The following is a 23,374-nucleotide window of genomic DNA, read 5'->3' on the forward strand; positions in this document are numbered from 1 at the left end:
ATGCAAAGATAAAAGAATTAGCTGCTAACCTCTTGTAAATTTTACTTTTAGAAACACTTACCGTAGAAATCGCATTTCTTCACTTTTCGAGTCATTTTCAGTAACTATTTTTGATGTGGTTACGCTCACTTCTACTCCATCAACAACAAACTTCCGAGTTTTCTTTAAAGTCTTTTTCTGTCTTCTAGTTTCCTGAATAAAGCATTGGTAGAGTTATTCTGTACTTATTTTCCTCTTTTTTCTTAATATTAAATTCAAATATTTCCATGAAGGCCTACCATATAGCAATTAGGAGTTCTTCTCGCTTATCAGGTACCTCACCAGTCAAGTGAGAACTTGAAAAATTCTAACGTAATGAAACTTTCTCTAGTCAGCAAAGGAAAACTGTAATTATAAATCATCTAAATTGCCAGAAGTAGAAAAAAAAATAGATTAAACCCTGAACAGAACTGATGCAGTTTTATTTTCAAGAGCTGAAGACAGTTGTGGTTACTGTTTGCTTTTGACCATAATTTTACCAGTCACCAAAAAAAGATATCTAATTCCAAAAAACAGTACTGGAACAGAACAGTAATTTACTCACCTACTTACTTCTGCTTTGGAAATAAATTAAACAACCGAGTTTATTTTTTTTAGTCACGTATATTAATCAAAAACCATGTGACGATCTTGCCGACAGAACTGGAGCAATCTCACTTCTCAGAGCTGCTATTGTTTCATCGCAAGAGAAGAGAGACCCCGGCGGAAACTGTCTCCACTGTGCCAGGGCTGCTGCAAACATCCTGAAGCCATGCTCGGCACACCTATGCCAAGTCGTGATTTTTATTTGGGTGAGTTTTTTGGCGCTGTGTTTGGTTTTTTTCTTCAACCCCCTGGTTACGCAGTTACTATCCTAGTAGGGCTACAACCATGTTAGTGTAAAGATATAAATGAAGTTCAGAAGCTCATTTGTACTGGCACGATCGCACTGATATAGCACAGCCAGAGGAGTACAGTGTTCGGAATAAACAAACTGGAGAGACCATCTGCCTTAGAGCTTCTGAATCTAAACAGAGAGACAGAAGATGGAAGCGACAGGAATTCAACATAAGATGAGATGTTTTAAGAGATCTGTCCTGTTAAACAGGGATTCTGTGCAGAGTAAGGCACTGAACTGGTCTTCTTGAGTATCAGCTATGAACTACAACCATCCGCCAATCTTCACCTCTAATATTGTCAGACTTCTTGTTACACGCTAGTCCCCATTGTTAAAGTACAATTATGTAACAAAGTCAGGAAAAAAATCAGCAGGGCCGTAGCTTCCAGCTTTGCTGCATAACTGCACGAAATCCAGACAGCGTTAGAGCGTGCAATTCAGAATACTGTGGTTTCAACAAAGTTTTGTATTCCACACTCTCTTACTAATTTCTCACTCAATAAATGTTCTTCATTGCAAAGGTCGAACTCGGAGATAATTTTAGGCTCACGCTCACACTGGATTTTATATGAAAATATATTATTGCTTATACTTACCTGTAAAGATATCGATCCCGTCTCTTTGTTTTTACTAAGGAAACTAGAAATTGACAAGTTCAAATCAATGCTGCTATTGTCAGCTGTAGAACCAGTGCCCGAATCTGCATCGTTTTCCTTCAGATTCTCTGATTCCAGCTGCTGTAAAGTTTCAGTGTTGTCTTGATTATCTGTTTTGACTCTCTCATTTTCTTCAGTGCTAATACTAATACTGGGGACCGGAGCCACCTCAGAGTCATCGGCTTGTTCACCAGCAGTATCTTGAAGCTTATTCTTCGTTATTTCATCAGAAGTAACTTCCACATGTTCTTTGTCTACCTGGATATTGTTTTCCTGGATATTCTCAGGTCTGTGCCCTTCTGCATTTTGGTCCATGTCAGTCAGCTTATCCACCACTTTATTTAAAATATCCTCAGGTTTGCTCTGTATTGCCTTCTGGTCTATGTCATCTTTTCCACGGTCTTCGATCTCTGTTTCCTCCACACTGCTTATATTACAAATATCCTCGTTTTCACTTTCTGCCGGTTTCTTGTCTACTTTGATCACTTTATCTTGGCTTTCCGATAGAGTTCCCTCAGAGCTGATTATCTCATGGACCTGCTTAGCCTGACTTTCCACTGGCTTATCCTCAGTCTCAGGCATTTTATCCCCATCACTGATCCGTGTTTCAGCAATATCACCTATCTCCTTAACGTTGTCAATTCCATGCTTTATTAGTTCCTTTTCTTCATCAGCCATTTTATCTGCAGCATTGGGTGGAGTTTCTGCAGTGGTGTCTATTACCTCTTTCTGACCTTCATCTTTATCTTTCTTTTGCTCTGTAGTATTTTCTGCAGGGACCTTTTCTTCCTTGCTTTCCGAGACATCTGTTCTGTTTTCCTTCTCTTCTTTTTCACGAGTCTCCTTAGAAATGGTTTCTTCAGTTTCTGTACTAGTTTCAGCTGTAGGTACTATTTTCGGTGTATTATCTTCTGTCTGTTCATTTCCCATGTCATTTTCTTTCTCTATTTTTAGGTTGGGTTCATCTTTTATTTCTGATTTTGTTACAGCATCAAGTTCTTTCCCTCCTCTCTGGGGTTCCGTATCTTCATGTGCTTCTTCCAGGCTTTCTCTAGTCTTCTCAGCTGACAATATTTTCCCTTTGTCATCTTCACCAGTTGGCACAGAGCCATTCTGCACTTTCGTACCATCAGCAGCAGTATCACAAATGTTATCAGCTGTTTTCCTAAATTTAATGTCCTCAGATTCATCTCCAGTTGTTTTGTCATCCGGAAATACAGTGCTGGCTTTGTCCTCAATTGCATTACTTTCTGTTTTCTCAGAAAGAGATTCCAGAACAGAGGCATTCTGTGAAAGTTTATCCTCTTCAGAGCTGGCAATACTAAGGTCAGAGGATGCACGCTTGTCTGCAGGTAACTGCTAAAAAATTAAAGGAAGAAAAATATTTAATCATCTTCTAACTTAAAGCACGGTTCTATTGAAGACTACCTGGACAGAGATGAATATTGTATTTACAGGCGGAGTTATACGAATTTTATAATCTCAGAGTTCTTTACTTGGTATTACCACAGAACAAGCATATGAGCTGCAGACAAGCTCTGAACAGAATGGTTTCACAAGAAATCTCTTCCATCCCTCATAATTCAGTAAAAAATACTGTGATTGAAGGAAGGGAACCATGGTCAGCCCTCTGCCTCACACTTAACAGAATCTCCAAGAGTCTTTTTCCAATCATTTTGCTTTTTTTTTATTATTAGTTCAGTTCCCCAGTAGTCCCATCTACAGTTGGATTTCAAAGACACGTCTTTGTGCCATTTTGGCTAGGAAGAAGCTGTGTGGCTTTAGTCGGTGCAGCACTAACAAAAACGCAATATTAGGACCACTTCTGCTTCACCAAAAAGAACGCCTTTCATTGTGTTCTTTGTTAAAAATGTCTGAAAAATTTTTGGTCTGTTTTTAATCACTGTAAAACTCCACTGAAATGGTGAAAACCTCCAGCAGATCTGATTAAGTGGCAGTACGGAACCAGAACGGAGACAGTTACACAGCTGTAGAAATGGCTGCGGCCAGACTATGGATGAATGTTACCAGATTACACGGCCATGCAAAAGAATATACTAATAAAGTATCATTTTAACTACAATTGCCCTTTCACTCGTCAAAGTGATTGCAATATCTCTGCCTGTGTTTACTGTTAGAACCCTGTAATTTGCAGATGAGGCTTCTGATTTGCCATGAGGAACGTAACCAGGTTAGCTATTTATGGTAACGAGCAGGGTTTGATTGCCCGTTTCCTACCTTAAGGTTTTCCTAAGCACACAGAAAACAATTCCTTTTAAGTCAAAAGTGCATTTAAAAGATTTCCTCACATAATTGGTATCTGATTTTTAAAATTCTACACTACATATATTCATAAAAATAAATGAAAATAATATTCTTTATTAGGTAATATTCTTTATTATTAGTTCTTAAGGAGTTTAAGAGCACACTAATTTTGAAAACACTGACTACTTATTTTGTATTAATATTACAGTATGTTTATGCTGTTATTCTTAGAAGACTTGATGCAAAAGTTGAGCAGCACCAGAAACTGAGTTCTCCGTAGGAAACTAGTGATTGAAAGTAGCTGCATATTTAAAAAAAAGAGTAACTTTTAAACTGACCAGAGAATTTTCTGTTTCTTCTTCTTCATCCTCGTCTTTACCATCTTCGACTTCTTCTGTAACTTCAGCCTTAGCTTCTGCAATCAATTCTCTTATTGGTTTATTGGAAGTTACAGTAACAAACGGATGCTTGTGAAAACAAAAAATAAGCACAATATTAAGTGCTGACTTCATTGTACACAATGGGAAAATCATAACTTGAAAGAAATATAACTTCAGAGAAATGTTACTTTTGTTTTCTCAAACTTGAGGATTCACAACTAACATTAATCATAATCATCTTAAGCATTTTTTTCTGCAGAAGTTTTAAAAGCAAAACATTCGTATTCAAATATACCGTGTAAGTAGTCTAACAAACTTGCTAAGAATAAAAATAAGTCACTTATACTGACCTGTTTCACAATCCAAAGAATAAAAGTAGAAAGGTTTTTTAAAATGTTATTTTTCCTGGAAATGGGTTTCATTTCTTTTCAGCTCCACAGTTTAACTGTTTTCTGATAAGCTTTATCTAGAATTATTCTTTCCAGAAAAAGTCTGCTTTGTCTTTAGAACAACTTTTCCTAACAAGACGACAGAATTCTGTATTTTTCTTTAAGAAGAAACAGCTACCTGTTCCTCTCCTACTGTCTGAATCTTCTTTCTCTGCTTGGCCCTGCTGCTTAAAATCTATTCAACACATGCCGGATGTATTCTGGATAAAGTAAATGCATGCTGACGTTAAACGGAATCCAGTGTACTCAGTCACATCTACTCTTGTTTAGCTATTCTGCAATGACAGCATTATAGAGGAAGGCTGAGCACTAAAGCTTTTAAAAAGCCTGTCAGCAATTGACTACTTAGGTAAATATCTCCTTCATCCATTATAAGTACCAAAGTAAAACTTAAATACTTATGTAATTAGTTGTATTACATCAAAATATGTAAACAAAGAATCTGATCTGTGCTTGGTGTCATTTAATTACCAAATAAAGAACAATGCAGCAATGTTAAAACCAGATTGTGTATGAATATTTAGTTTGAAGTTATTTAAATAGTTACTATAATACTGAAAAATATAAATAAAATACTCTGAAAAATAAAAAATACGCTTGCTTTTAAACAATAGTTCTGAACAATTAACTCTTCCTACCTGCAGAAGTTGAGTTGCGCTCCATCTTGCATCTACATTCTTTTCCAAGCATTTCTTCAGAAAATCTTTAAAATCTGATGACCTACACAAAAAGCAATCGGATAGCGGTTTTTCTTTTGTCTTGACATCAGACTAGTGTACAGTGAAACACACTTTTGCTTTCGTATGCATCTACGCTGCAGCTCCAGGTCCTGCTATCGATTCAGAGAAACACGAGACAGCACAGGAAGGCAGAAGCCAACGTGGCACAAACCCAACCTTTAAAATGTTCTTCCATTTACAGAAGACTTTACTCTTGGCTCTGAGTTTATAATACACACATTCCACTATATCGCTAACGGAATCAGATATTAAAATGAACAAATAGATAACACATCTTTTTAAAATGTTTTCTTTGTATAAAAATACTTTAGTCTCCTTTCACTTAATTTTCTTTTTCAGATGGCCTTCAGATCTTTTACTGCATTTGCAAAAAGCTATTTTGCATACACTATAATGCAAAATCTGCAGAATACTTCACTATAAAATCTTCTGTGCAGAACTACAACAAAAAAGCCATAGTTCCAGTTATAAGATCTATAGAGAGGTATGTTTAGACGTACGAACACGTACAGAACATGTACCTGACTTGATGCATAAAGCTAGTCCCGTAAAGCTCGACATGAACGTAAGTTCAGTACACACGTGACTTGGTGTGCCTCATCCTCAAAATCTACAGCTGGGGTTGGGCAAGTTGTAAATTAGATACTCACCATTTTGAAGGCTGTGCTAATGCAGGCGGATCAGATTTTGCTATTTTCAGAAGCACTCGCATTGGATTTAATTCGTGATGAGGTGGCTCTATTTGAGCCATTTCTATTAAAGTAATGCCCAGAGACCAAATATCAGCCTTGTAATCGTAAGGCCTGTCTTTAGAGGTCTCGCACATTACTACTTCTGGAGCCATCCTGCAAAGAGAATAACAAAGTCCTAGATTAGAAAATGCACTCTTATCTGCTCCGAAAAGCATTCTGAATAGACAAATTCACTGAAGCATTTTAAGAAGCACATTTTACTCTCACTTGATTTATTGACAAGATATTGTACCAAGCCTGCAATATTAACCAAGGTAATATTATGATATCAGTTCATACTAAAGAGTCAGCAAAACAGTGCACTTACCAATATGGTGTTCCGATAAAAGAATCTCTTCTTTGTATTGTTCTTGTGTTTTTAGCTGATACTCCAAAATCCGCTTAAAGCAAACAGTAAAATGCTGTTAACTGGGTGGTGGAAAACACATCACATTTTTAAATTTTACAACCACCTTTTAAAACGTTGTGTGTTCCAGAGCAAACATTCTGCAGTATTAAAACTTCAAAGCCAGATAAAAAAATTTGTGTTTTGATAACTGAGTGCCTAGATTCTATAGCATTGCTAATAAAAGACATTGAATAAACATTATTCTCCACTGCTGAAAAAAGTAATGCTACTGTTGAGTCACGTGGGACAAGACCAATGCATGTACTTACTATAGGAATAAGAAAGTTAAATTATTTTAATTAGAAAATAATTTCTTTAGCCTATGAAGGCTGTTTTCCTCAGACATGGCATATTAGCACTCTCATTAATTCAACGACTCATTCGATTTTTAATTTCAGGATTCACATTCTCAAAAAGCTAGATTTTCCATTTATCTTATGGGTTTCCTTCCACATGACTTCTTACTTTATAGAAAATATCTGAAAGCTCACACATGCATCTTTGATGTAACTGAAAGCTCACATACGCATCTTTGATGTAACACCCACCCAAAAATCAACTTTATCTTTGCAATTAATATTGCTTGTCTATAAAGCACTACATTTCTCACTTAGGAAAAAAAGATGACATTTAAATAAGTGCTATATGCTTATTATAGACGCAATGTTCTTAATCAAGATCTAGATATTAAGCAAAGGGACAAAATAGCCATATGTCTGCCTTTAATCTGTATAAAATTACTTGATGGGCTCAACACTTGAGAAGCCTAATTTTGCTCTGTGGGAAAAAAAAAAGGGATTAAGAGAGCTATTTGTTCAAATGCAAAATCTGAAATCTTGAGGGACTACAGATATTGAAATAATAAAACTCAAATTCTTATAAAAACAAAATTTAATGAAGGAAATTTATTTGCCATTCACATATTTGTAAAACAAGGAATTGCCCATTTCTTTGTGTACTAGAAGCAAAATACAAATAGTTTAAAAGGAGCAAAATGCTCTTTCGAGGGATGCTGTACACTTTTCAAAACTAAAGTAGATCTTTTTTTAGAAATCTTAATTAGCAAACCTGAATACATCACTAAATGTATGTGTGGAAGAAATCTCCCGGTGGTCTGAACTGTAAAGTGGTATCTTGACAGCCTACAGAGTTCTGTTCATCAGCTAAACTTGACAAAAGCTTAAAATAGTTCCAGGCCATATGAGGAGAAGCCAGGTCACGTGAGGCAAATGAACTGAACAGAAACAAACGATTCTCTCTCTGACCACGAGACTCTTTCTGTAATCTGTGATTTCTTTTACAGTAGTACTAAGAAATTAAGATACTGGTTCTATTACATTTATAAATAAGGTCTATGAGACTGAGTCCATCACTAAATCTTCAGGCTTCCAAGAAAAGCCAAAATGGTAAATTTACCCATACTTTGCAGGTGAAGAGAAAGGCACATGAAAGTATATGCACAGGTAATAATCCTGTGCAAGGGAATCCATGCGAAAAGCACAGATACACTTAACTGATCAATCTAGCAAAGCAGGTTCTTCAATACTCTCAGCTTCTCAGCAGATATGATGCACTGTACCTTACAAAGACACTGTGATCAATATGAGTCAGGTAGCAGATATATTTGAGAATTATGTTTAAAAGGAGCATCTGTAGCAAGGCTGGGAATTTAGAGCCCCAGTTCACTGTGGTGATCTTCTGATTCTCCTTACCTTCATCCTCTGCGTACCTTGCATCCAAAGTACAACTAACTAAAAGTAAAACTAATCACACGTGTCATGCAGAAAGAAGTTTCTGAAGCCTGAAAGCAAGCTGCAATGTCACGGGACTGTGACAGCAGCAGACCCACTGCAAAGGCCAACAGCTTATAAGCATTCGCCCCGATGAAGACCTGGACAAAGTGGATCCAGATAATTTCTATATTTTCCTGGCTGAACGAAGAGATGCTGTTCAACACCTGCAGTTCTTCGCCAGTTCTTCCTGGAGGAATCCTCATGGATTCCCTACTACATCAGAGGGAAAATGTGGATGACTGCTTAAATTCAGATAAAATAATAGGAACCAACGATAGAAAGCTCATATTAATTTTCTTCCAGACTGTTCTATCTTAATTTCAGTGCAATGAACAATTAAAAAAGACATAGAAAAATGAGGCTGAGCAATTCAGATTATTACTTCCCTCTCTCTCTCAATAACGGAAGAGACAACAGTACCAGGTACCGGTTTTTGGTGATAACAATGTTCATTTTCTAAACTAACAACTTCGAAAGGGAAGTTCTGATGTTACTATAGTAAAGATAAGTATAATTAAGAACATTATACTAAGAAACAGTAGGACCTGTGTCTGACTTTAGGCAACTGGGTACAGATATTGATATGACGCCTATCCCTGCTGATTTTGAAGTCTGAAAGATGTGCCAATCACTTGCATCCGAAAAAACTCTCATTGTCAGATTGATATTTAAATAGATAAATACTGAACTCTGCCAAATAACAGCCTAAGGAAAACACAATTATAAGATCATGCAAAGTTCCAAAAAAGACTTTTATATGCAACATGCTTACCTAGTTTAATGTCTCCATCTAATGTGAAAAGAATATTGCCAGCTTTTAGATCTCTGTGGATGATCTTATTTTCATGCAAGTAGTTCAATGCTTCCAGTGTCTGCCTGCACACCACTTTGATCTGCGGCTCTGTTAACGGCCTTTCAAGCTCTACAAGAGAAAGAGACAGAAATAAACACAACGTTTTTGCATTTCATGTTATTATGTGCTCATGGCAATCAGTTTGGAGTTATACTCAAAAATTAATTTATCTGGCAGATTCTGAACATCATATGTCAGAAAAACTTCTACCACAAATTATTTGCTCCTTTCAGTAAAAATTTCATCCTTTGTACCCAAAACCTTCCTCATTATGAACCATGTAAACAAACTGGGCAGAGAGTGGGTTGAGAGTAGCCCTGAAGAGAAGGATTTTGGGGTGTTCATAGATGAGAAGCTCAACATGAGCCGGCAGTGCGCTCATACGGCCCAGAAGGCCAACCGCATCCTGGGATGTATCAAGAGAAGCACGGTCAGCAGGTCAAGAGAGGTGATTCTCCCCCTCTACTCTGCTCTTGTGAGATCCCACCTCAAATACTGTGTCCAGTTCTGGTGTCCCCACCATAAGAGACATAGATTTGTTGGAGCGTGTTCAGAGGAGGGCCACAAAGATGATCCAGGGGCTGAAGCACCTCTGCTACGAGGACAGGTTGTGGGAGCTGGGATTGTTCAGCCTTGAAAAGAGAAGACTTCGGGGGGACCTAATAGCTGCCTTCCAATACCTGAAGGGAACTTACAGGAAGGCTGGGGAGGGACTTTTTACAAGAGTGTCCACTGATAGGACAAGGGGAAATAGGTTTAAGTTGAAGGAGAACAGATTTAGATTGGATCTTAGGAAGAAATTCTTCAGTATGAGGGTGGTGAGACTTTGGAATAGATTGCCCAGAGAGGTTGTGGATGCCCCATCCCTGGAGGTATTCAAGACCAGGTTGGACGGAGCCTTGAGTAGCCTGGTCTAGTTGACAGGCGTCCCTGCCCATGACAGGGAGGTTGGATTAGATGATCGCTAAGGTCCCTTCCAGCCTATGCTATTCTATGATCCTATGATTCTATGTAGACCTACCTATCTGAACTGTGGAAAAGCTACACTCTTTAGAGACTGGTTCTTTTGTATGGTACACAAAGATGTTAAAGAGTAGATCTTTTACTTACTGGTATTAGCGTTTAACTAATTTGTGGAATAACCATAGAAAAATCTAACTTTAAGGTTGACGCAACGTAAAAAATTATCACCACGTAATTTGGAAGATGGCAGGGGAAGGGGAAGAATGCGATCTTGAAAAGGGCTCATACACATTATGTTATAACAATAGAGACCTCCATAAGCATTGAGAACAACTTATCACATTCACTTAAAAGATCAAGAAAAAAAAAGTGCTTTGAGAAGCAAATAAGCACTTGAAAAATGAGAGAAAATTAATCCAACTTAAGAAGTTATAATGTCCATAGATATAGGTGTAAATGCTAATTTAAATCCCCCAACATTCAACACATACAGAGCATCAATTACATAAATATTTGCATTTCAAAAAAATACACGTGAAAGAAGTCTTAAATATATATTTAAAAATTTTAAGATGTTATTAAGTTTATTATTTACCCAACATTACTGCATCTACTGCTCCACCTGCACAAAATTCAATCAGGATCTGTATATAAAAAAAGAATACACGAATTACAAATTAAATAGTTCCACTGAATTGAACCATTGATTAAGGGAGCATTATTGGCAGACCTGAGTTTCAGACTATTTGGCCTTGAGAAATCACTTCACTAACCTCTGCAAAACATTGGTACTCTTACCTAGCTAGAAGTAGGGCTGTGTTGCTCAAGAAAATTATTTTTTTATTATTGGAGATCCTCAGACAAAAGTTTTAATCCAAAGATAAAATTGCGTAATAAAACTTACCAAACATAGTACAACAGTCAGCTCAAATCTGACTCATTATAATGTGAGGAACATAATCCTTACAAACTCATTTCTCGATTATTAAGCTTTGCTTCTCTAGTACAATCTCTCTGACTGAAAAGTCCAAGTGTAAGAGCTACTTGATTTTCCAGTAGTATCAGTAAAATCAGATGTTTACATTCATATTCCTCCATTTCATTAATATCTATAATACATCAAGGCTTTTATCCCAGAATCTAATAATACTGGAACAACTCCATCTCCAGTTCTCAGTTTCCATTTGGAACAAAAATAAACTGCAACTACTTTGGGGCACAAACTGTGCTGACATGCAGGACAGAAAGAACATACACAAGGGAAAAAGAGGATAGACAAAGGAAATGAGGAGGGCAAAAAAGAGGAAAGGTCATCCAAGACTGACAACCTGCCCTTCCTGATGTGCTTTTCTTCTTTAATTTGAACTTTAAATTATAATTTTCAGTCTGACAGCTAACGAGTATTTCTTGTCAGAATCCTAACAGTCAATATTTTGGGAAGTAATATCTTTTTTTTTTCCTTTAGAGTACTTTTAAAATCAGAGCATAATTGCCCAGAAAGGAGGAAACGTCAAATTATACCTTATACCATAACACTCATATATACACCACTTATGTTACGTATTATTCAAATTACTGTTATAATTAATCCTCACAGCAATGGTACTAACAAATGTATTAATAATGCAACTCTGTAAATCTTTTATACCATTATGCCATTTACATGGTTCTGCATACCTACTGCCAAGTAAGTTAAGTGTGGAAAACTGAAAACAAAGAATTTCTTTCTCTAAAATTTGCAGTTTGATCTGACAACCTGACAAAAGCCTCTTTGGTAGAAAAATAGTGTTTCTAAAACTGGAAAACAAAAACATATTTTATGTCCAACTATCATACTTTTCCTTTTTTCCTCCACTAAATTCTGTTTACTTACCACATCATTATAGCGTTCCCTTCGCTGCTTTCCTGCCTCTGCATTTCACTGTAACTATATAGCTACAATTTTATTTTCAAACTATTTACTCCCCTCCTGTATTTATTCTGCCAGTGAAGCCTATCCGCTTGGTTTCACACTCTGCCTTTATGCAGACTTGCTTTCATGCTGACCTTTATGCATGGAAATTTTTTCACTGTTCCACTCTTTTATACAATATCATTTACTCTGCATTCAGATCACACCAAGTTTTCACAAAGCTTATCAAAATAAATCTGCATCAGGAAACACGGTATTACACTTCCATTGTTTTCATGCTTAAAGGATAAAGCACATTTTTAAGACTCCAAGGAAATTTTCGTTTACTTGTTTTAGGTATCTTTTTTAATTATAAACACTTTTAAAAAAAAGTATTCTTTGTACAATTTGAAAAGCGTTTATAAACATTGCACTGGATCACCTAAAAGAAAAAATTGTATTTCCTAGTGTTGTGGTTTTAACCCAGCCAGCAACCAAACACCACACAGCCATTCTCTCATCCTTCCCTGCCCCACAGGGATGGGGGAGACAACTGGAGGGGTAAAGGTAAGGAGACTCGTAAGTTGGGATAAAAACAATTTAGTAAGTGGAATAAAATAAAAGAAAAATAATATTAAGAGAATATACAAACAAGCAATACAGAGTGCAGTTGCTCACCACCAGCTGACCAATGCCCAGCCCAATCCTAACTAGTGATCCCGGAGGAGAGAACACCTGAAACCACAGACCCAGAAGACAGAGCACGAATCTCCCACCCAACCCTCATTTATATATCAAGCACGACACTGCATGGTATGGAACATCCCCTTGGCTTATTTGGATCAGTTGCTTTGGCTGTGTTCCCTCCCAGCTTCTTGTGCACCTGCACGCTAGCAAAGTACTGGAAGTTGGAAAGTCCTTGATTTCTTAGCAACAGCTAAAAACACCAGCGTGCTATCAACATTCTTCTCATACCAAACCCCATGCTAAACTCAAAACATAGCGCTATTCCAGCTCCGAAGGAGAAAACTCACTATCCCAGCTGAAACCAGGACACATGGCTAAAGCTACCCAGTGCACAGGATACAGCAGAAGTGGGACATACAGTCATCTTTATGCCCACCATACTTTTATGTACAAATATCTAGATTTTAAGTAAATTAATTATGGTCCAAGTCCTGGTAAACTGTCCTTCCTGGAAGTACCAATGAATTCACTTGTATATAAAATACACACTTCACAGGCTGATCTTTTCAGCACGTTATTTATTTTTCAGCTGTGGATTCCAAATATCACTCCAAATTGTGGCAATGTAATTAAAATCCGAGTCCTGCCGTTACAATTAAGCACTGACTAAGAACTCCCTCCATACACACACCGAAATGAACCGCTAATTCCCAAAGCTTAGATTCAGACTCCTGACCAAATGACTCAGCGTAACTCGATTTTACAGTCACAGTTTCCAAAGTCATACTTGCAATCTACGAATTAGTTTTGAAACTGAAGAGTTATCCTGATAGTGACAATCCAGAAGAAATGTGATGGACAAATGATGTTTTTAAAAAAATCAAGGAAAAAAAAAAGTAACTTCAATAACCTTTTGAAGTAAGTAAAAGCAGGTAGAGAAGAAAATACTTACCCACAGATTGTTTTCATAGTAGAAAGCATCTAGGAGCTTAACAATATTAGGATGATCACAGGATGCTAAAATATCAATCTCAACCATGTAATCTTCAAGTTCTTCTTCTGATTTAGTATCAATCACCTTTGCAGCAGCTAGTACTTTCGTTTCTTTGTTCTGAGCCTACAAAAGTCACAGCAAATAGATAACATGTTAATTTCACCAGAAAACCTTCGCCAGCCAAACAACAAAACACAACAACCACCAAACAAACAAAACAAAAACCCCAATCAACCCTCTCTTGACAGTTCTGTACTATTTTCCTGCCTTTAGTTAGCTTCTCTACAAAACAGGAATACCTGCATACTAAAGACTAGATAAAATCCAGCAGAAAAAGGGTTTAATAACTTTTCTCAAGGCCAACTTCATTCTCGTCATTTTTTAAAACCGTCATGCAGTGAATATCTTAAGGTTGTTACTATTTTGTGCTCCTAAGATGAAGTTCTGTGCTGCTCCTCAAAAAACTATCTGTTAACACTTGGCAAGGAGTTGGAAGCAGCCTCCACCCTCTCGTTCCTGACTGCACATTCTTGCCCTTCTGGCACTCCCCACGTAGTGGCAGCACAGCTGCTGGCAAAGCCACGGAGAAAACCAGATCCTCCACTAGTGATCAGCAGGTTCTCCAGCCAGGAGCTATGTTCGAGCTCACATGTCAAAAAGCCTATTAGCTCTCTTTGCTTCACAAGTCTAGGAGGACTTCCATGGATGGCTACTCGCTGAAGCTGGCCACATGGAAAACGCTGCCAGCCTCTACTTTATTACTCCACACCTGAAGACTAGGGAGCTACAACTGCTGTAGTGACAAGGTCAACTGAAAAACAAGTAAGATTTTGACTCAAAAAGCAAAAGGAAAACAAGACCTTGGGTACCAAAGGGAAACAAACAAACAAAAAAATATTTTCTGCTATGCATTTAAATATTCTTTGCCTTTTTTAAACATAAGAAGTTACAATTAGGGTGACTTATTTAATTAGCAAAAACTTTCAGAAATCAGTTGCTGTAAATACTCATTCACAGAATATCATTGAGAAACTAATCCAGCAAAACTAGGCAAGGTAAGATTATTATTATTTTTTTTAATATGTGGGGGATAAAGCAAATATTAAACACACCACCTATATATGTGTGTGTACATATACACACATACAAAATTATACACACTTTCTAATAATTCTCTTGCAAGTTATGTTTGAAGGAATACAGTAACCTGGAATTTAGTAAACTTTAAACAAGAAAGTATATTTTCTCAAGCTGTCATAAAAACACTAGTTTGTCAGGGCATTTCCAGTGGCTACCTTTTGCGTCTGAATAAATGAAGTTGTAGGACTGAAGTCTACTTCACCAATTACATGTACAGACCATGAAGAAAGGGCCTAGATTTACTCCACCTAGCTTCTGCCATTCAAATGAAATTAAAGGTGAAGTAGGGACATAGGCTCTCTCCAAAGCAGCAAAAACCAAGAACCTGCAGGGGTAATTCTGGCTCCTGATGTGAAGCATCACGAGGTGGTTCGTCCTGTCTCTCTGCTGCTGCGGCTGGTGCATGGGCCATCTTGGCCCCAAAGGCAGTTGAGATAAACCCAGGACTGGATTCAGCAAGAATCCCAAAACCTGACTTCTGTCACTTAACCTCGTTACACTGATATCAGACAAAAGCTGCAAAAACAGCAAGTAAGAATTCTTAGGAATGACTTCCAAGGTCTAACTATTATTACTTTCACAGCCATAAATAATTCTCTTAATGCGGCAAAAGAGAATGAAAGATTTAAAGATAAACTTTTTTTTTTAACATTCAGAAAAACGGGAGTAACAGCGAAACACACTTACAAGCATAGTCCTAGCTGATTCACCTTGTGTTGAGGGTAGTGGTTTTCTGTAACATTTATTTTTATCTCAATATTCTTTCCAAAACAATAAACAACCAGCCTTCCCAACCTCAATATTTACCCTCCCATTTTTAACAACAAAGATAAAGGATCTGTGTAACATTATGCGAAAACAAACCACTGAGAAGTTTTCCAACACACGTTCTAATAAAAAGAAAAAGCTCTGCTTAATAATGCAAACATCATTTGTTTTGGTTTCATGCTTTATAGCAAGAATGAAAGACCAGCCTTCCTCTCCTAGAGCTGCACTGTAAATTAAACATGAAAGGTGAAACAGATGTCTGACTCCATAACAGAATTAGACTTGGTAGCTTTATATGTGCAGAAAAATGGTTTTAAAAGCCCTTTTTAAAGAATTCAAATGTTAACTATAAATTTACTTTTTTGAAACATGCATGGCCATGCACTCTCCACTGTACCTTACAAGAAGGATACTTAGGAAAAAAAATCATGGAAAAAAAGCTGAAATTAATTTTTACACAAATTTGAATGTAAACTATATAGCAGTAATAATATATTTTTAAATAAAACTATTTTAAACTTCTACATCAGGTAAAAATAACAGATGTTACTGATTTCAGATTCAGTTTCACCTCTGAGAGAGAGAGAGGGGCAATGGTAAGTTAGCATCCATGATTACACGTTAGGGAGTTTGCTGCATTTATAGCATATATAGCTTTTTTCTATTGACAGAGTACTTTGTATTTTGATTTTTCCCAGATCCTTTTCCTTGAAGTAACTAGAAATCTGCTTTGAGTAAGTTTGTTTCTTTCCTCCTTGTGGTAGCTCTATTAAAACACCTCATTAAAAACCAGAAGTGATTATAGAGAAAGTATGATTATCTTTATGAGCATCTTAATGATTATATAAAAGAAATGTTTGCCTTTGTTCTGACTTGAGATAGTAAGATTTTGTAAGTCTAGATTCAGACTTTTTTTCCAGTTCTTAAAAGAAAAAAAGTTTTAGAATTAGCATATTTCTACCAAGTATTTGTGAGGACTGATAAAACATTTTAAGTATACATCAAGTTACACCTGAAAAAAACCCAATCTTTTTCTATTTTAAACATGATTTTAAAAGTTGTTTTTGAATAAGGCATTATTCATCTCCAGCCCACAATGCACTCCATAATAAATACTCATCCATGTGACTTGCTGTAAACAGCACGTTAAAAATATGCTCTTTTGAACTGTCTTACTGTTCATGCATAAGATTTATGTAGCACTGTATCGTACAGGGGAAAAAAACCAACCTGGATTAAGAAGAACAAAAAGCATTTACAGCTTTGTGTGGGCATGTTCGTTTTTTCTGGACTGTGGCTGAAGTCTTTCTTCTGCCACATAACATTCTCCAAAGGTCAGAGCAGAGGCAAAAGTGTTTGTGTAAATGCAGTCTTGATTTGCATAGACTCATTTTGCATTTGGCTACATGAGCACTCAAAGTCAAATAACCATTCATATTACTCAGAGGCTCTGCCCTTTCAAAACATGTCCTGTATCAGAAGCCCAGCAGTTTCTTCCTATACTTTAGCTCTCAACTACCAATTCGAGTTATTCCAAATACTCTGTTTAAATACAGTTGGTTTCTGCTTCCATGACAGGTTATTTGAACTTCAGTCCTATGCTAAGAAATCCAAACTGGCATCTTGAATAGTTACGGTTCAATCCTGCCTTATGTGGAGAGGAGGAAGAAAGGGGAAAAAAGATTTTCTTTCTTTGTATTAACAAAATTTGATCTTTTCAAAAGATTCATACACAATAGTTGAAAATGGAATTGGAATAATTGATTCCTCCAAGATCTGACTAATGCAATATGATATGCATTTTTAAAAAGATGGATTGCAGGTTTGCATAGAATAAATATGATCTTGTAAATTAGAACTTGCAAATTTCTTTCTCTATCTGAACCTAAATCCCTCACATTAAAATGACAATGACATCTAATGCACAAAAATGATGTAAAAATTTGAAAACATATAAGAAAGAAGAGTAACCATTCCACACAAAACTAGGATCTGCGAGTACGTAAAATCAGAGACTCCTCCCTTTCAATCCTGCGTTTTTACACAGTATCATATAACCAAATATGAGTGTCAGAGCTAGAAGCTTTGTGAAGAGACTGATAGCAGAATATTAAAAGACAGGTTTACCGTCTGGGCACTCAGCCAAGAACTTGCATATTCCCAGCCACAGACAGCAGGGAGAGCAGAGCCACCGTGCAGAGTAATAGGATTACAGCTCAGAGATAACTCATAGCCTTTCATCTTTAGATGACCAATATGAAGTTTCAGCCCTGGTTGTGAGGAGCTGTTTCAGTTTCCTACCACCAGCAAATGTTTCCTTCCCAACTGTGCAGCTCCTCTCCTGCGATGCAGCATGCAGACATCTAAAAATTAAACACCATTTACAACTGAAAAAAGTTAAGTCTGTCCTTCATCTAGTGTTCAGCCAAGTGGAAACAAAGCTGAGATACGAGATAGAAAATCGTTCATCACCTTTCTTCCTGCTGCATGATCGCTTTTGAGATGTTACGTAACCACACCGTGTGTTCTGCAGGCAGCAAAACAAATCAATTACGCAGCTCTTCCTTTCTGACTCAGTCTTCTCAACGAAACTATAGTCATAATCATAGATCATCAAGGTTGTCAAAAAATGAAAAATACGCACATCCCTATTCAGCAAAAGATGTTTTTGCATGCAAAAAGCTACACTTCTGTGCAAAGCTGGGATTGTCAGATCTAGCTCCATTATGCTTTCTGATGATGTCTGAGTAATCAGTACTGAAAAACACTCCTTGTACAACACAAAGGCAAGAGCTGTTTTTCATAGCTATCAGAAAGCCGTGGATCTCAGCCTTTCTTAAACAAGGGAAAAAAAATCGCCTGTAAATCATAATTTCAGATTTTAACAGCCCGATCAAATAAATCTGCAAGAAGTAGTATGACTGACTGCAAAAGTTACTGGACTTTGTTTTCTATAAATTTACTATACCATATTTAACATTGTTCTCTGTATTTTGAAACTAAAAAAACCTGCATGACTGACCAGGATCAAGTGTTCAAAATTCTTTTCAAAACATGGAAAGGTGTTCTTTATTAGTGAATTTCAGAAAAAAAAAATCTACTTTAATTAATCAGATAAAAGGAAGCATTAATTTTAACATTAAATGTCGAGAAATGTAATTAAAAGTACTAGTTTGAACTCAAGAGCAAATAGTTACCTCTGCAATATTAAACCACAGTTTTTACAATAAATCACGAGTTAGGCCAATGAGAGAGATGGCAACCTCCACGGATTTCCGGAAATTAAGATGAGACCATCATTTCAAAGAAGCTACATTATTTTGCACCAGTTTTCACTGCTCAACATTTGAAAATGTAGTAGTAATAAAAAAACGTACAGAGAACTTCAATTTTTTGTTTAATTATAGGTATGGTTGGTCCAAGGAATTAAAAGTCAGCTAACTTCAGTTATAACAGCTAAAACTGCTGAAATGACTGTTACAAAATAATTATTCCAAAGATAATGAACCGAAGAAGTTCAACAAGGCCAAGTGCAAGGTCCTGCAAATGAGTTGGGGCAATTCGAAACACAGCTACAGGCTGAGTGGAGAATGTATGGAGAGCAGCCCTGAGGAGGAGGACTTGGGAGTGCTGGTGGATGAGAAGCTCAACATGAGCCTGCAATGTGCCCTTGCAGCCCAGAAAGCCAACCGCATCCTGGCCTGCATCCAAAGAAGTGTGGCCAGCAGGTCGAGGCGGGCGATTCTGCTCTTGTGAGACCCCACCTAGGGTACTGGCTCAGTTCTGGGGTTCCCAACATAAGAAGAACATGAAGCTGCTGGAGCGAGTCCAGAGGAGGGCCACAAAGATGATCAGAGGGCTGGAGCACCTCTTCTACGCAAACAGGAGGAGAGAGTTGGGTTTGTTCAGCCTGTAGAAGGGAAGGCTCTGGGGAGACCTTCTAGCAGCCTTCCAGTACCTAAAGAGGATCTACAGGAAAGCTGGAGAGGGACTTTTGACAAGGGCATGTAATGATAAGACAAAGGGCAATGGCTTTAAACTGAAAGAGGGGAGATTTAGATTAAATCTAAGGAAGAAATTTTTCACTCTGAGGGTGGTGAGGTACTGGAACAGGTTGCCCAGAGAAGTTGTGGATGCTCCATCCCTAGAAGTGTTCAAGGCCAGGTTGGATGAGGCTTTGAGCAACCTGATCTAGGGGAAGGTGCGTTGGAACTAGATGATTTTTAAGGTCCCTTCCAACCCTAACCATTCTATGATAGTGTCTACCAAAAAAAGTGATACAGCCTTAAACTACAGCTGATCAGCCAAAAATTTTCCCTGGCTGCACAATGTATCAAAGCTACTATACAGTTTCTTTGACTTAAGAAATGTTTAATGCCAGGGAAAAACCACTGAAATAGAAGCGTAGATAAAAGTATGTCTATTTCCTACAAGCAAATTCTATACAGTAGAATGCAGGGTTCAACTCAAGCTCCTGAAGAACATCTTCCTTATACTGTGGTCTGGCGCTGCCTTTGTGGTTATACTAGTTTTGGAGAGGTTTCCATGACAACTTCACTTTTTTAACATTATCTTTGTACTTATTGTGGTGGTTCCGCTTCCTCCACAGTTGGTTTCTGAGGATTCCACAAGTTATTTCTGGGAGTGGTATAGAGTATAATTTTGATGTTTAACCTCATGATTCCCTTTATGTATCTTCATTAATTCTGTGGTATTTTATATACTAGCTAAGCAGAGTTACCATCCCAATTCATGCAACTGTGTCACTGAAATCAGAAGGAATATTTATATGCATATTTGAAAAGTACCAGGCCTGAACTGGGAAATATGTGCAAAATAACTGAAACAGTCCTTTAGAGGAAATTTAACAGAGGAGATTATATGAGATTTCAGCATCATTATTCTTGTTTAAGTAAATTTGTTTAAAAAACAGAATAAAAATTTTTTAAAAAATTAAATTGCTAAACATTGGCAAGAAAATCACCCAAATATGCTATGCTGGTTTATAATAACACAATCTTATTTTCCCTTCTTTTGTTATGGATAGCTCACATAAAAGCAACAGGGAAAACCAGCTGACAATATTGGGAAAACATTTGTAACTAAAGCATTAAGTGGTGTCAGAGGCATAAGGACTGGTACGTTTTTCCTAAATTCACTTATAATGACTGTACATACCATTTGCAAAAGCAACATCAAAATACACAATTCTGCATTACAATCCACTCCTGTACTTGAGAAGGGGGAGGTGTGACAAATTAAGGTTCATCCCTGCAGTGCTAAGCTGCTTTGCCAGTATCTTTCATCTGCAGAGGACACTAACAGTTGCTGGCAGAGGTTTTCTCCATTTTCTCCAGCATCAGACAGCATCAGCCCTAAACTGACTTCAACTTCCCACGAAAGACAGTAGCCCAGTGTATCCCCATCTTGGATTACAGATATCCTAGTTATTTATTCAGTCTTCTGTCATTAGAAAAAAACAAACAAACAAAACCATAATGCTTACTGCTTATTAATTTAGAAGTTTGTTTTAGTCACTATGGCTTAAAATTAAGTCTTTATTCCAGAAATAAACACATCTTTACTCCAGATGACATAAATTAATAATGCTTCCAAGAAAAAATATCAAGATTTTTTTTTAATCAAACAATTGCTAATTCTAGCTGTTCACTAGTATTACTTTTAAGACAACTAACAAGTTAGAGTTGAAACTGTCTCCAGACTGTTGTTTTTTCAGAAAATTATCATGCTGCCAAGCTGAGAGTTGAGAATTTTATTATTTGCTCTTAGCAGTTTTGTGATTTGTTTGAGCACAGAACTTAAGAAACTTCCAATTCCTTTACCTGGGAGGATCCTATGTTATAATCTTGCTTCCAGTCATTTAACATCTGTAACGACGCTTCAGTTCACTTGAGCTCAAAGAGCCGGTGTTTCTCCTGCTGACATCTTTTTCCCAGGGAAACATTTGGAGCTGTAAAAGCTAACTCTGTGGCTTTCTGCAGATACACCACAGGAGCGGTTTGGCTTCATGTAGCACTAAGTTATTACGTTTGGTAGCACTTTACAGACTATATAGTGTACATTTACCGATGTACTGCATCAACCTAGAATTCTCTTTATTTTAACCCACGGTTCCTTCTTACTCCGTTCCTTGGAGTTAGGTTACAAAACAAAATTGGGATCTCCTCTGCCCAGAGCCTTTAGCCAGATGAGATGTAAGATGGCTACAGCTGTTTGCTGACCCAGCAGAACTATTCATGTATAACACAACAACAACAAAAAAGCACATTTGACTTGAGCACAGAAAATTCTGTCTTCCCAAACTGGAAATGAACAAGTCAACAAAATAATAAAAGAAAGAAAAACGACTATTTCTTTGGACTTTAAGAACCCTTAAACAAAGGCCTTCTGACACGTTACTAGGGAAACTACACAGTCATAGAAATGAAACGTGGCACAGCCATTAAGTAAAGAAAAAGAGCTGTCAAAAAAGTAAAGAATATTACTAAAAGCTTTACATTTCATATAGCAGAAGTAAGGCATTTAAAGACACGTACTAAGACAATTTATTTTATGTATTCATTTTAGAAAATGATGGGCTGTAACAGGTGTAACTTAACTGTCCTTTAAAGTGTATACATCTTACTGGCTCGAAAACATGGGCAGTTTGCAAAAAGGTTGTCTAATTTCATGCTGCAATGTGAACCATATTCAAGACTTGCAATGAGCACAGCTAAATAGGCAGAGGGCAAAGATTAAATGAAACAAGATGAACCATTATCACCCCATTTCATTCTTTGTCCTGCTAAAACATACAATAAACAAACTATAATCCATATATTTTAAGGGAAAAAATATAAACTGTATAGGTAGTTTAAGATTCAGTATTTTACAAAAAGACCCAGTTGTAACAGTGGGAAACGAAAGGCGACCACATCACTACCATATCAAAAGTGGCAATAGCTCTTGCAAAACTATCCAAGCATATATTCTGTTGCTCCTTGCATGCTCTAGTCTGTTAAGATGAAACTTCCCCTATTTCTGAAGTAACAAAAAAGGAAGAGGAGCAGCTTTCAACAGCTTTCATAAAAAAGCTGTACATCATCATATCTGGTTTTTAAGTAAAATTGTTATAGAAAATAATTAATATCCTCTTTATGGTATTAATGTATTTTAAAAATAATGAGAAATTTAGGATTCTAGAGGAAAGTTATTGCTTCCTTATAAGACACCAACTGCAAAGACAGCAACAACAAAAAAAGAAATCAATATACTTCAGCCGGTGTTTTTCAGCTCTCTTTAATGTAAACAAGTTATTTGCAAGTCAGTTCTATAATGAACTTTATTAATAACTAAATTCACTATGATGATGTATGCTATTTAATGTTTGTACAGTCTGCAACTTGCCAGTAGTTTTCTTGTGGGTCTCAAGTAATGACCCTAAAGCTACATACCTTCTCATGAAAACAAAGTGAAACTTTCTGACGCGCAAATTAGAACGGCTGCCTCACACAGAGTTTATAATGACCCAGCTCTCTTTGTGCTGCATGTATGACATCTCAGGAGATGAGAAGGAGCCATCTGAATAAACATTTGGTATTACTTGAAATTGGCTATTCAAGTGCCACAGAAATAGCTTCTGTAAGTAAACTTCATTCATATTCAGCACCCTAGCGGAACACATTGCTTCTGATGTTGCCTTTCAGACTGTTTGGTTTGTTGGGTTTTTAATTGGTGAA

The 23,374-nt window shown here is 36.9% G+C and overlaps 1 protein-coding gene across 2 annotated transcripts in view; it reads right to left on the reverse strand.

Moving 5' to 3' along the window:
- Positions 1 to 23,374, reverse strand: part of SLK (STE20 like kinase) — a 49,578-nt gene that overhangs the window by 14,395 nt on the left and 11,809 nt on the right. For both annotated transcript variants that reach the window (XM_086616353.1, XM_009980147.2), the window contains exons 2-10: positions 13,686 to 13,850; positions 10,751 to 10,799; positions 9,112 to 9,261; positions 6,466 to 6,538; positions 6,057 to 6,251; positions 5,305 to 5,386; positions 4,176 to 4,304; positions 1,513 to 2,931; positions 62 to 192 (exon numbers count right to left, since the gene is read on the reverse strand). In XM_086616353.1, the coding sequence (XP_086472479.1) occupies positions 62 to 192; positions 1,513 to 2,931; positions 4,176 to 4,304; positions 5,305 to 5,386; positions 6,057 to 6,251; positions 6,466 to 6,538; positions 9,112 to 9,261; positions 10,751 to 10,799; positions 13,686 to 13,850 (2,393 nt within the window). The remainder of the gene's footprint in view (positions 1 to 61; positions 193 to 1,512; positions 2,932 to 4,175; positions 4,305 to 5,304; positions 5,387 to 6,056; positions 6,252 to 6,465; positions 6,539 to 9,111; positions 9,262 to 10,750; positions 10,800 to 13,685; positions 13,851 to 23,374) is intronic.

The sequence above is a fragment of the Tauraco erythrolophus genome, chromosome 9 (genome assembly GCF_009769465.1).
Source record: "Tauraco erythrolophus isolate bTauEry1 chromosome 9, bTauEry1.pri, whole genome shotgun sequence".
Lineage (NCBI taxonomy): Eukaryota > Metazoa > Chordata > Aves > Musophagiformes > Musophagidae > Tauraco > Tauraco erythrolophus.